The sequence below is a fragment of the Siniperca chuatsi genome, linkage group LG11 (genome assembly GCF_020085105.1).
Source record: "Siniperca chuatsi isolate FFG_IHB_CAS linkage group LG11, ASM2008510v1, whole genome shotgun sequence".
NCBI lineage: Eukaryota > Metazoa > Chordata > Actinopteri > Centrarchiformes > Sinipercidae > Siniperca > Siniperca chuatsi.
In genome coordinates, this window is record NC_058052.1 from 22,274,897 (window position 1) to 22,290,419 (window position 15,523).

The 15,523-nt window shown below is 40.0% G+C and overlaps 1 protein-coding gene across 2 annotated transcripts in view; it reads right to left on the bottom strand.

Annotated features, from left to right (window-relative positions):
- bcl2l11 (BCL2 like 11) overlaps positions 1-7,320 on the bottom strand; it is a 29,803-nt gene extending 22,483 nt beyond the window's left edge. Inside the window, exons 1-2 of one of the 2 annotated variants that reach the window (XM_044213653.1) lie at positions 5,029-7,320; positions 2,055-2,494 (exon numbers count right to left, since the gene is read on the bottom strand). In XM_044213653.1, the coding sequence (XP_044069588.1) occupies positions 2,055-2,494; positions 5,029-5,045 (457 nt within the window). In that variant the 5' untranslated portion in view covers positions 5,046-7,320. The remainder of the gene's footprint in view (positions 1-2,054; positions 2,495-5,028) is intronic. The other variant, XM_044213654.1, reaches the window with a different exon arrangement.
- Between the last annotated feature and the right edge of the window lie 8,203 nt (positions 7,321-15,523).

Here is a 15,523-nt window from a genome sequence, read left to right on the forward strand (position 1 = left end):
ACGCCCAAATTGCTGACCAAACTGTCAGTGGTCACATTGCATTGTGGGTAATATAAGCACCAGGTTTTGACATGGAAGATGCATGAAATAAATGTCTGGTTCTGCTGCATAGCTTGTTATACTTTTAAAACCATCGTGAGTCCAACAATGTTGTAGAAGAGCAATGCCAAATTGGTGGAGTGCTCTTTTAAGGGCTTAAACTTTGTAAATCTTATACATCATTTTCACGTGTTACATATTACATATGTTTTCTTGAGAACATTTTGCATTTTCTAGTTTTGTTACATATACGGTTGGACTTATTTCACTTAATATTGCTTAGTTTGTGAGGACAGACCCATTCATGTTTTCGGAATACTGACTGATTGATGACTTTCACATAGCATTTTAGGTCCAATGATTAAAACATTCACAAGAATCTCTATGTGATAACCATTTAGTTTAATGAAAATGTCAAAGTATTTTTTCCCCCTCGGTTTCACTGAATGTTTGCTGCATCATTCTTTTTACTCAAATGGCGCGCATGCACACACACACACACACACACACACACCCCCTTGGGCGTGGTTGGTTTAGCCAGAGATCAAGACCCTTCTTCCTTCCTGTGAATCTGACTCAGCTGGACTCCATGAAAACTGTGACTCAAAGGCAGCAATCCAACATCAGCAGGCCCTAACAAAGCCTGCTGAGACGCCTGAGTCCAACTCTTTCACAAAGTGAGGGATGCCAAACACACAAAAAAACAAGAAATACTATTGTCATTTAACAATATCACAAAGTGCAACTATGTGTTTGAGTCCAAGAGACTAAATGTCTTCACACCAGAAAGTAAAGATGAAGATAATCACTTATTTAAGGGGATAGTTTATGATTTGGACTTGGATGTTAACATTATGTGAATGTAGCTTGTTGCTGTTATATATTTACTCATTTTATACAAGCAAGTTATTAATTTCCTATTAGATTAGGCTTGTGTGTTTGGTTTAAATGTATCCTGTAGAGTTTTACACACTAGATGTTACTCAACAGGAAAAAGAGTAATACTACAATGGAATGAAAACAGCAGAAATGGGTTTGGCAACGCTGATGAGTCGTTGGTGTGTTTCAGCATGAATTTGTCAGATTTCCCTCTGAGGGCCAATGGAGCGATGTTCGCTGGGTATTAGTCAATAAATCTAAATGTGAAAACAAACACGGCAGATTTACTCATCTGAGAGTAGTAAAATATGACAGAGTAGTGGAAAAAACTCTTCCCTCATGACTAAGATCTAGTAAAAGGGGAGTACAAAAACATCCTGAGTATGTTTTTGTTCACTTTTTTTTTTTTTTACTGTCATTGTTAACATTCAACACCACCACCCGCCCAAACCCCCAAATCTTTGATAAAGGAAGCTTCAGGGAGCTTGTGCTAGGCTCATATCTGGTTTCATATTTTTCTGTACACCCACACAGCAGCTAAATTTCACAGTGAAAACAGCCAGAGCAGCTTGTATTGGCTGATTCAGGCCAAGAGCTTACACACACAACATTTACTGTATTTTATAATATAGTATCAGGGTGTGCATTTGTGTTGCCTATTTAGACACTTACTTTAAACACCACAATTTGCAGGAATGCAGTTTACCACCTTCTTAAAACTAATTCTGGATGACAAAAATTAGTAGTGGAAAAATCATTTCAGGCATGATTGAAAGCATTATTAGTAGTTTTTTAAGCATAATTGATGTTTGAGGATATCAGAGGTCATTGACCTGGATGTCTTATTTCATCACCTAGAGCAGCAGCAACAAGACAAAGAAAGGTGCTTTTAGAGTAAAAAATATAAACATTGCAATGATGGAAAGTGTTAGTATAATTGTTTTATTTGCGAAAATATATCTGAATTATATTTAAATGAATGTTATTTAATCAATGACCTGTATATCCGTTTATATATTTGTGACTCCAACTCTTGTCAGAGGACTTTGAAATGAGAAACTTCAACCTATTCCACCTGCGTGTATTCAGTATTGCCGGTTAATCATCGGTTATGTATGCCAAGTGTCTGTGCTCACCGTGCTGCTGGTGCGTCCCCGGTCCTCCGCCGTGCGCCTCAGCCATGCGCTCTAGGGCGTGTTTCATCACCTGGCCGGTGGGGCTCGGTGTCTGCGTGGCTCTGTCAGCCGTCACTGGCCTCGGAGAGAGCGGGGAGCTCGGCAGCGAGTCGCCGTCGGAGGAGAAATATCCACTGGAGGTGCGGCGAGGGAGGTGGAATATAGACCTCGTCTGAAACACGCCTAGACCGTCGAGAGGGGCGATGGGTTTGGTTCTGCACCAGGACGGCGAGTCCGGCTCTGCCCCTCCGGTGGAATCGAGGTGGCCAAAGCTCTGCTCGCCGCCGTTGTCTGAACGGGAGGTTTGCGCTGAGGGTCCAGCGGCACCGACGGGTGGTGGATCTCCTCCGCTGCCCTGTGTTGCCGTTACTGCTGTCGAGCCATTGGACCGGTTTGGTGGTCTGTTGGATGAACAGAGCGGCACCGTAAGCCTGGGCTTTCATCACTCTGCCCAAACAGCCTACAGCCTCACGTCTCTGCTGCATGTGGAGCTGCAGCTGGATACGTAGCAGCGCACTCCTGCGTCGGGACAGAACCTCCTAGATTCAGGTTTTTCCTAAAACTGTGGGATTTCTGTAATTTAAATATGAATTTCACAGGGAATCGCGGTGACTGGCGTGCCGAAGAGCACCGACTGTTTTTTTTAATAAAAGCGGACGTGTCAACAATAAGCTGGTCAATAGGTCTTTTATGAACCAATATGTTACCATATTCTAGCTCACGTCCCACAGCAGCTGATACCCACTGAAGCGTTTGGAGTTGTGTAGTTAGTGTTTGACTAGTTTATGTGCAGTGAATATGTTCCTGTTCAGGCGGTCGCCCATGTTTCCTGCCCAAACTGGCCGCCCGGTGCGTCTCCATTGTTTGACAGAAGTTGCTGATTGCAGCAGATCTTTGTTTGATTTGTGGCAAAAAAAAAAAAAAAAAAGAATCAGCATGAAGGAAGCGGCTGGAGTAACTTCAACTGCGTCACATAGCCTACAAACAGCCTGAGAAAGAAATCTGTCTCAGCGGACCAGAGTCAGGAAATCTCATTTTTCGAGTAAATCAACTAACAATCTTGATCGGATATCTCTGCAGATTGACGAGGAACTTATTGAATCAAGGTAAAATCATGCAGATATTACTTTTCCAAAGTCACTTTATTTAAAACACACATTGAGATCAAACATTTTTACACCATTTTCGGTTTTAATAACCAAAACTCAGACTCTCAACGTGACATTCTAAAAATGGGACTTATCAAAATGATTTTTTGATGCAGTGCTTCCTGTTTGTCCAGACTACAGCTTCCAAAGCGCACGGATTCCCAGTGGCAATGACCTACTTCTGTGCCAAAATGACCTAAAAGTATAACGAACTGTTTTTTAGATCAAACTGTCCATGCACCGACACGCACACTTTTACGCACCGTTGATGTAAATAGTCATCCTTTTGGTTTTTACGCATTTTTACGCACGGAGAGACAACAATAACCGCACTTTAACTGGACGCGAAGTCTGTCCTCCAGCCACATGAAAATGTAAACTTTCCCTGTGGGCTTCAATGCAGATCCGAGCGCTACGAGAGAGGATATTAAGCGTGTCAGGCAGCACGTAGAGAAATGGCACCAAAAAGTACCGGAGGCCACCTCGTCGAGATGGAAAAGCAGACAGATGGAAGAACAGGAAACCCGCAAAGCCGGTACCAGAAAACTAACAAACAAGGCATTTGATCAGGTGTCACGGTGCTAAATGTTTAACGAGATCAGTTCAGCATGTCTGCACCGTCACTGTGTTAGCATGAGGAGGTAGGCTGTAGTTTCTGTGTCTCCGTGGGCGACGACAGAAAGGTCTAGTCTCACCAGAGAAACTGACATTTCAGAAAGCAAGATAAGGTTTCGCTTTACTATTAAGACAAAGTTATTAAAATAATTGCGCAGCTGTCGCATAGACGGTGTGTGCCTCTTGGATTGTGCTTTCTATAGCTTTCTTCTTCAAACCCTAGTGGTGCATGTGCGCCTCCCGCAGGATAGCGCGCACACTTAAGAGTTTGCTGAACTGGTAACAAAGTGGCAACATTATCCTTTACAGTCGGGTAATTGCCATTTATCACAAGTGTTAATACCAGAAAAGCTAAAGGTGAACTAGCCTGACTGAGTCTCAGAAATCTCAATCATTACCTGGCATGGAGTGGTAAATTAAGAGGCGGCTGAATCTGTGACCTCGATCATAATAAACCAGACAGTCTCATTTATGAACAAAATCAGCTCTTCTATTAGAAGGAAAACATCATATCGTCGCATAAGTCTTGACATTATTTAGAAATATGTAGTAATGCCTGCCTAAAAACTGCACACACTCTATTCAGCAAATAAAATGCAGTTAATACTTTGTGACATACACAGCTTGTCATTTAGACCAATATAGCCGTTATCCCGGGTGAAATGCCCTTTACACTCAACTAATGGGTTGTGGGGTTAATAAAAGCAATTGAAGCCGGTGCGCTGCCAAACACACCGGCGAAATCAGAAGATATCTGCAAAACGCACAAACATAGCTTATTCCTAAAGCCCTTTCGATATAATAAAGTAAACCTCCATAAAGTAGGAAAAGGTCACTTTAAACTCTGACTGGAGTGTTAGAGGAATATTACATTCAAAGAAAGCGCCGTAAAATCAATTAAATTCGGTTTTAAGTCATTTTACGCATGATAAACACTTTTCAACAAGATTACAGTGACATTTCACAATAAGACAAAGCATTACAATGCACAAGCAAAGCTATTTTTTCCTGTATTTTTTAAACACTGCTATTAAACATTAAGGAAATATAACTGAGGGTTTGCAGCGTGACAGCTGACATGCCGGTCGGCACAGAGGGAAACTGGATTTTTGTAAAGTAATTGTTTAAAAAAAAACAAGACACACACCTCTGCTCCCTCTGTCCTAACTCACCTGGACGGATGGTTCATGTCAGTGGCGGGACATCACCGCTGGCTCCGAAAATAACACGATGACAAGTTGGCTGTAATAAAAATATATCTAAATAATATCAATGCAAGTCCATATAGGATCCACAGGTCCAAAATGAGCAAAACATTAACTTGTAAAAGTAAAAAAAAAGCGTCAAGTCAAAAGCGAAATAAATCCCAGAGTTGTTGCTGAAGTTTCCCCGGTAGGAATGGTTGAATAATCCGCCTCTTCCGAGTGGAAACTGCAGCAGAGGAGGTAAACAAACTCCAGCCAGAAACAGCGCTTTTGTCTGCACAGAGAAGGTTTCCTTCTCTCTCCTTTCGTCTCTTACGCCACACTACTGTCAGTGCTGTGAGCTGATATGAGCTATCGTCCTCCAAAACCCCACCCACCCGATGGGTGGGGTTTGTGTCGTGGCTCTTTTCTCTTTTCTCTGTCTCCCCCTGTCTCTCACAGCCTTTACTGGCATTAAATAGGCTACTCCAGTGTCTGGTGCCAAAAGAATAAACGTGACAGAAACAAAAACAGCGATAACACTACAGAAAATATGTCAATACAACATGCAATTGCTGTCTTTCACTGTGACTGTGTCTACTACTTTCTCTCTGTCTATAGCTGTGTTTCAGTTTCATACTATACTAATTCTAACCAGATCTTGAGCATGTACTGCATGAATACTGGAAAAGTGACAGAACAAAGTGTATGCTACTCGAATATGTCTCAAAGATACTAAATGAATATGATCTTTGCATGTAATACAGTTTTTGATAAATCCTTTTATCCAGACTGTAATGATAAGAGGCTTTAATGATGTAGGCCTGGAAATATGGCCACTCTCTGGCAGCATAGTCCACTACTTCATTTGTATTATTATTAATTCTCTATTATCAGGATTAAGGTTATATTCTTATTTCTTGTTGCTGCTGAGTTGGTGGTTTTCCTTTGTTTCTTGTATGTATTGTCTACACAGGCCTCTGTAGTCAATGCATCTCTGTAAGTCGGAAAGTATTAATACATGTTTGGGAAAACAGTTTGCTTTCTCTTTGTAGCATTCCAAAGTAGCTGGTAGATGTATGTTCACCCATGTCTTGTTATTTCCTTGTTACAAAACTGATTCAAGTATTCAAATCCACCATTATATCTAATTTGTTTTCAAAATGACAAACTGTTTGATTTGTCAAAATCACACAAACCCCCACAAAACTAACATATACTCCATCATGAAATGAAATACTAACATATCAATTCCCTTTTAACCAGTGTTCCCCATGCACAATCTAAGAAAACTGAATGTGCTTTTAATATTGACACATTCACAATTTGGACGAAACTGACACCTACACTTGTACTATGACTGAAGTGGAACACAGCATGAGCTACTATTGAAGTTAAGAAACATCCTAAGATCTTTGCTGATGCCATATTTATGTTTCTGAAGTCAGACTCATTTGTTTCTGAAAAACGGAGGAAATTCAGTGAACAATATTTTTCCACTATGGATTGTGCTCTGGAGAGCAGAGTAGTGATGGGGACCTGGAAGCAGCAGGAAGATCCAATCTACACGCACACACACACACACACACACGTATACACATGAGAAGACACACACAAATTGATGCAGACAGACAAAAGGCTGAGAAAATCAATGTCATTTACATGTGATCAATACTGATCAATTCCTCAGAGTGTGGGAAAATGTGTGTGAATGGCTGTAAATATCTGCCTTGGTTAATGTTCACTTGTGTTTTCTATTGATGCTTCTGAGTAATAGAGATACATTCTTAGTTATAGCTACAGTAAGGCTTTAATAAGGAGTAATAACAGCAGGATGGAGCCCACACTGCATTAATTACAACCTCCACCAAGGTAATGTTCCCCACAAAATACAGTGGGGAATATCAAAACCTGCTCACTTGTAACTGGTCATAATGTATGTTGAGGAAAATACAAATTTAAAACAGTTCCTCATTGAATGTAAATTGGAAATAATAAATACCAACACGCAAGGATGTTCCTCTGTCGGTCAGTGCACCACTTTTGTCCATGGTTGGATGAATTGCCATGAAATTTGGTACAGATATCTATGGTGCCCAGACGATGTATGCTAATGACCATGCTAACAACTATGTCTGCTAATGACAGTGAGAACTATTCGAAGGATAAAATTTCAATTTGTCAAATACTTTGGTTTATGACTAAATACCTGCAAAACTACCATCAGCCTCACCTGTACATTGTGGTTAGTTCTTCTTGACAAATGTTAGCATGCTAACAAGCTAAACTAAGATGGTGACCATGGTAAACATTATACTTGCTAGTCATCAGCATGTTAGCATTGTCATTGTGAGCATGTTAGCATGCTGATGTTAGCATTTAGCTCAAAGCACTGCACGAGCCACTAGCATGGCTGATTAAGGAACGTGTTCCTATCAGGTTCATTTGATTTCTGCAGTGTAGACTGCACCAACTGGATTTATACACTGTTTTTTAATGCCAGTCCTATACATGCATCATGACTTTGGGTTGTGGCCTTTGTCACGTTATCACTCCCATCGACTACCACTTGTGCTGAGTTTACCGGGAGAACGAGATAAGAAAGTGAGGGGTTTTCTGCATGGTTGATTTTATTCAAGTGCGTTTAAATGGTTCTCGCTTTACCATGACGTTTGTGTTTGCCCGTGCTCTCCTCTGCAAATTCGCTTAAACAGGCAAATCATTGTTGGAGCCGACGCCGCTGAAACATCGAAACCTAATGAAGTTTTATGGTATCATTCAGCAGCCCTGAGGGAATTTAAGGGTAATTTCAGATTACTCACTACAGTGGATGGCATTAAACACAATAGAGCGTAAAGAGCTGTAAATTAGACTGTGGTGCCAACCCTACAATTATTATGCGAGTCAGACAAACAAACTGATGGCCATACAGTAAGTCAACATGTCACGATGACTAGATACATTCAGACAAGAGGTGACGAATACTTCCCAGTTTGTACATAAAATCTATCAGAGCTTCTATGGACACAGTGGTCCACACCCCTAAACATTAGTTCCTTATTGAGAAACAGCTACAGTAGTTTCTGGTAATGTTGGTAATAAACAAACTGAAGCTTACTTTACTGTTGCAATGTGTAAAATATAGATGTAAATCTATCATCAGCATGCCTGTGTCACCTCAGGAGAGGCTTCATTACAGCATATTGACCCAGTTGTGAAAGTCAGTGAAGCGTTAAAAATGAGCGAGTCAGGCTGCGGAATCCAATATTTACTGAGAGAGAACTGAGTGTGAATCAACTTGTGCACAATGGTGGACACATTTTACATATAATGAGAGGGTTATACAGTTACTATTGGTAAAACGTTTGTTTTTACTCTTGGAAACACTAGCGCTTTGGTTATATGAATGTGCACAGAGATGAATTAGTGAGAAAGAAAAGTTAAGCAAGATTATGTAATAATGATCAGAAAGAGACTAAGCTACAAATGTGTATGTGAAAAGGATAAAAAGAAATATATGCACACGGTGTCTTCAGCTAAGTCCAAATGCTCAATTGACAAAATTTTGACTTTTACCTTCCTTTATTAAAACATGTCCACCAACCACCAAGTACAACACTTTACACCACACAAAAAACAAGCACACACACACACACACACACACATAACACATTAAACACCATAACATGCTATGATACATGCTGACAGTTAGTAAATACGTGGTAATCAGATTTAAACCCATTTGAACCCAGTTTGGACAAAAAAACATTTATTGCCAGGGTTCCATGTAGCACTCTCCACCTAAACCCAGCCATATTCTGCCTGCTGCCTCTGATCCTCCATGATCCCTCTTGATGCTGTCATCTTCTTGTTCTTCACTCAATCTGTGAAGAGAAGTTCCTCTTTCACCCTTTCAGACTCAGGCTCAGAGAGGCAAAGGAAAGCAGATAAAAAACATCTAACCTCAACAGTTCACTCAAGCAAGCCAGTTTGAGGTCCTCTTTACTGCCACCTACTGCTTAATTACTACTAATAACTGCAACATAGTAAAAATGCAACATCAGTCACCACAAATATGACAACACATCCTACTCTATGACAACTGAGCAAAACCCATTTGCTGATGAAGACCCTGAGACGCGGCTGAAATCTCCAGAAAAAGCTAGAAAGTGGACCTTTCGTTAAGATCATTTTGTCAAACAACATAAATATTACAGCTGAAATGATTAGTCGATTAATCGATTAGGCGAGAGAAAATTACTGGCAATTATTTTGATAATCAATTGTTTAAGTTGAACTAAATATGTATATCAAATAAACTCTAAGAACAATAAATAATGCAAAGACTGATTCATATTTAATTTCCTGTTGAATCAAAAAAGTGTGTGTGTATTAACAGATATTAACTACTGGTCATTGAGTGCTAATGGAAAGCCAATCGGTTCCCATGCAGTGAACCATGACCCCCCTCCTCCCCCAATAAGACAATACTGACCACCTGGACCAGTAGAGAGAGAGAGAGAGTGTGTGTGTTTGTGTGTGTGTGTGTGTGTGGTGTCATGTTCTTATATCCCGGTGGGGACTTGAATGCACACTAACCTATGAGGACTGTGGGGACAAAAATTGGGGTCCCCATAGGTAGAGACTGCTTTTTGAGGGTTAAGACTTGGTTTGAGGGTATAGGTTACAATTAAATTAAAGTTAGGGTTAAGGGTTAAGGTTAGCCACTTAGTTGTAATGGTTAAGGTTAGGGTATCCAAGGGGATAGTGAAACAAATGTGTGAGTGTGTGTGTGTTTACATAATAATATTGACTGGTTGTAATGTGAGAGGTCTGGACACAATAGCACTGTGACTCTGAAGACCTAACACCATGCTGTGAGAGGTCACAGCTATGCGTCACACACACACACACACACACACACACACACACACACACACACACACACACACACACACACACACACATTTATCCCTGAGGGGAAATTTCAGTCTCACAACAGCAGATATATGTAGGGAATAGAAAATGAATAATAAATAATGAATAGATAAGGAATACAATAAAAAATATAATAAATAAAATAAAATAATAAAAATATGTATATATAAACAGCGCAAATAGTGTCCACATGTCAGCCTGGCTCTGATCTCTTCACGTGACTCAGATATAATTTTTTTGGGTTCTGATCTGGATCTCATGCATAGATATTAGAGATGTATGCCCATTGCTCCCATTTGTCATGATTTTAAGGATACGTGGGAGATTATGAACAATTACTTATTTGGTTTGTGCAGACTTTCATAAAGTTCATAAACAGTGCAATTGATCATAGCCAAGACATCACATCCAAGCTGTGCTCTGTTTACTGTGAAACTGTGATTTTGAGCATCTTCTTACAGCAGCAGGAAACAACTTTTAGATGCGTGTGGACAAAAATCCAGGAGAAGGTTGGTTTAAAGGATAAACTGTTGTTATTCTAAATACCACTATACTATACGTTTGTAATTGTCAACAAATCCCATGAAATCACCAAAACTAACAATATGTTAGTCCATCTCTCAATACCTTCTGACTTCCCTACACTGTCTGTGGCACTCGGCCCCAAGCCCATTCATTTCTACTAAAGGCGTACATCTTAAAAACATATCGGTAAAACCCAAAAAAAAAAAGATGAGCTTTATAAATGGGCTAAACTATGTGAAAACAACAGTATGTATGTTTAAAGTGTTAGGGTTGCATTATTCCTTGAAAAGCACTGGTGTGCACAGGCATAGTCACTATCTATGTTATGACTGTGATGTAGCATGAGATTGTATTACTGTAGGTCATGTCATAATAGAATAATGTTCCAGTGTTCAATGTGCAATTCTAAAGTCAAAGGACCTTCAGATTTAGATTTGTTAGCTGGGAAATTGGTTTCTGTGTTGTTGTGTGTTTGCTGCTGGGCCTTGCAGCATGTCTTCTGCGCCAATTAGAAATTGACAGTTGCGATCCGTTGTTGCATGACGATGTTCCTTACTCCACTAGGAGATTGAATAGCCTGAAAATTCTCTGACACACTACATTGCTTTGTTTACTGAGGCTCATTTGAATGCACGGCACAATGTCCGTTGTAACAAATCTAAATCTAAAAGTCCAACTAATCTCATTCTTTTTTCCTATCGCTCCATCTGTCTCGTCTTTCAATCTTTATCTCACAACTTTGCCTGAAACGCTGTTTATTCATTTCCATTTGGTACTCTACTGTGATACAGGATATGTTGTAAAACATTGCTGCATGCATGCGTGTGTGTGTTTTTGCTTGTTTGTGTGTGAACTCTGCTTGATCAGTTCCAGCAGTCTGGTAGTACAGTTGGTCTCACTTTGCTGTGATCAAACAGTAGTGAAAGACACCCTCCTGTGCACACACACACACACCCTATCTCTTGTAGTGTGCTAATTAAATACTGTAGTGTAGTGTTGTCATGTTTGGGCTGGAGTCCATTCAGCACACCGTTTATCCTTCAGGTCCTGACACACCGAACAGACCTCAACGACAAGCGCTGACTAAGACCAACAGAAATGCTGCCTCACATCTTCTGTTAAAATTTGCACTTGAACACACCACAGGGACTACAGCTGATGGCCAGCTGAATGCTGAAATGCATGTATGTTATGTGCCTGCATGAGAGGAAATAACTAGTCTAATCTAAGTGTTCCTATCAAAAAAAAAAAAACACAAAACCACAAACTAAACAAACTAAATGTCTATTTTCATGTGAAGCACTCGTGCATATAATTTCTTTATCATTCAGTGGGTTTTATTTTCCATTTGATGTTATGCATTCTATGTATTATATTTTCATCTTTATTTTGATCTTATTTTTATTATTATTATCAAGTGGGTTTTATTTTCCATTAATTATGGCATTCTATTCCTGTTTTTATGTTCATTCTATGTCTGTTTTCAGACATGTAATGTAATTTCTTTATTGTAATACACTTCAAGCTGCATTTCTTGTATGAAAGGTGCTATACGAATAAAGTTTATTATTATTGGCATCTCCTCATGTGCTTGGAATAAAAATTGAAAATGTTTGAAAAGTTGCAGCAAAGTTTAGCTTTGCTTTCCTGACAACGGTGTTGTCTTTTGCTTGTGAAAGAAGAAGAAAACACGCAAAAGAGTCACTGATTCACCAGACTGAGCTGTCAGACAGTTTGCTCTCAATGACTGCTGACGCTTATTCCTGAATCCAACATCCTGAATTGGCCAAACAGACGCTGATAAGGGGTGACACATCATAAAAATAACAGTCAACGGTTGGCCACAGATAGCCCAATGGCATCCAGTGTCTGACTGCCTACTTGGTATACCAGAGCCCTTTTAAACAGGGATGCAAACTCATCAGGGGTGAAAGAGGTGAATCCCCTAGGGGGGGTCCAGGGGCATGCCCCCCATAAGAAAGTTAGCTTCTGTCGTTTTCAGTGACCTTGGCATCTGCCCCCATCAAAAGCGGCATAATTAGGCTTCTGTAAAAAGCGTTCCATTTAACTCAAGCAACAACCTCCGGGGCTGAAAAATGAAGCCAACGCATAAGTGCCAAAAACTGCAGTTCCTTGAATGGCCACTTGAGTCTGGCTCCAAAAGTGAGTCAATCCCCACAGAGCCCCATGTTAAAATGCCAACTTTACAGCAGAAATAAACATGTTTACAGCCAGTCTCTGTAGCTCATTTCCCTGTTCATGACAATTGTGAGGGGGGTGAATTTTTTTATAAGTCACCCGTTTAAATTATATTCAGGCTTAAAGTTACGCATAATTAGGGATGTGGCCGCTTTGAGTGACAGGTGGGTGCCCTCTCAGGTGGCTAGCCGCTAGGTGGTTCAGCAACCGGGCTTCATTCGGCCCGCCTCAGCTCCACCTCTTCGCCCATTTTTGGATTAGCTGGAGTCGGGGACTGCCAAGATGGCGACAGACGAAGCCACCGTCTGCAAAATGGTAACGTTAGTAACGTTAAACAAGTAGTCCCAGAGCCATAACGTCAGTAACGTTATACAAGTGGAATATGAAATAACAAGTATGCTAGCGAACATTAGACTACATAGAAATAACGTTAACTCCTAACGTTACATCCAAGTTGTGATGGCAAGCGTAAACTAAATCTAAACAACACAACCTAATCAGGCTAATTAACAGTCCCAAGCTTTACATATCGTCAACGTTAAACCAATTACGGTTATCATAACGCCACTGTAAGAGATTCTTAAGGCATGCCGGCAGTCAAAAACTGACCTCCCAGAGACGGCCCTCTTCAGTCTTCACTGTTCTCAGATGAGATTAAAGGCTATCGCAGCTTCATACCATCTTCAAGTCCCTGAACCTGGTTTTATAGCGTCACAGGCATTCAAAGCAGCATTCTGATTTTGTTAAAGAGGTATGAAGTAATTTCTCAGCTTTACTGACCCCCACTGGCAACCAGCAGGAACTGCAACAATACTGACACCCAATTAACTTCTCAAAATCAATGTAGTAATAACTTATTGATGTTTTGCCTATATTTCGCATGCATTTTACCTTACTGGCAACTGCATTTTCCAAAACAAAAGCTGTAATTGTTCAGATTTTTAAAAAGATTTCCAACATTTCAGGCAGCCCATGGTTTCACTTCACCATGCTATGAAAACCAATGTGCAAAGACTTGAACTCACTCGACCAATAAAACCTCTGAGTCAACATATAATCTGCAGTGTTTTGTCAAAATTACATCATCTCATAGTAATGAAGCTGCCACTAATGAATGAACATTCTTTTAATGGAATTAAGGAAGCTCTGCCATCCAAAATTTCAGAGCTGCTAACAAAGTTAGCAACAGTATCCTCACTGGATTTGAACTTCTGACACATATTACTGTAATTCCATGTTTAGCCTGCTAACGTAACTGTGAATGTAAAAATATTTCTATCAGATAAAGTTGGTTAATTCCCATTTGCTATCAATAATGGAGATGCACTTGAGTTTGGCTTGTGAAATTCAGAGGTCCACTGAGGTGCTTCCTTGATGCTTGCAACTTTCCTCTGCAGTGTACTGCAGTGGAAATGTCAGAGGAAGTGCGTAAATATGTGTGTCAAATTCACTCTAAATGCTTTTTAGATGCTCCTTGCCTAAAATCTAAAGTTGACTTACACTGTATCTACAGAGGAGGCATAGCATGAACACGTTAGCAGCAGCAGCTTCAGTCTTCCATCTGTGTCTACAAAGGATGCGTTCAGGACACATACTGAGTGCAGGTCACCTGCGTTTTGGCAGCACTCAGAGCCCGACACACAATCACTGTAGTTACGCGTGTAAAACAGAAGAAAATAGACTTGAAGCGTAAAAATACGCTGCGAGTCTAGACAGCTGGGTTGATTAAAATAGAAGCGTACCTGTTCCGTCAGACGCGCGTGAGATGGACAACTGGAAAACGTGGCTGGAACACAGATAAGTGCAAATATGCTGTAAATTCAATTAAAGTAAACTTCATTTTTCCTCAGCAGATGGTTTGCCCAGTATTCAACTGGGAATTATAGATGTTCTTAAAGTGCACCAAATAATGGGGAATTTGAACATTTACAATTCCATGACAACTTGGCAAACGCTGCTGATGGAGATCATGTTACATGGTCAACAGACCATCTACTAAATGGTCCTCGTGGTGAGATTGTTTTCTCAACTTAAGTTGACTTCTTTCCAGTATTATGAATGTGTTGAAGTAGAATTTCAGCGTGTATTCTATGTTGGTAATTGTTTCTTGAATGTTGCCTGACTGGCCTTTACTTCTACTCTCCTTCTCAATAAGATGACTTAATTTGAAATTAAAGTTACGTTTCCATCTTTCTGTATTAAAGATGCTGCATCAAACAAACAGATTGTTTTGTCAACAGCATCAAAACAGCATAGCTATTAAATTTTCAGTGGACAGTTCACATGCAAATCTTCAAACTGGCAGTAGTGTGGGAAAGAAACACATTGAACTATGTTTTGTAAGTAGAAAGTCAATTTGGTTATTGGAAAAGAAAAGCATGTGGTTAGCGAGGTAGCTCAACAGCTCAGTGTGAACAGAGGAAATGGAAAAATAGACATGGTTGATCTAATAGATGGTCTCTACAGTGCTTGCATGTGTTAGTCGCAACTGCTACATGAGGTCAAAGTAAAGAGTGGAAAAACACATTGTGAGGTGCAAGCACACTTTTGTGTCGACATGATCACATCTGACTCAATAACTGGAGAAAAATCAATGAATTATCTGTCTATATACATTTGTAACTTTTTTTTTATCTGTTTGTCCTAAGCACAAAATTTGGTTGTTAAAGCTTTTCCTTTTTGCAACTACTGTAGGTGCTTTCATTCAAGTTTGGACGTTTTGGATTAAGTTTTGGTAATGTCACTTACTACATCACTGTTAACCCATATTCATAGTAACCACATAACATGTATTTTATGTGTTATAATATAATAAAGAATA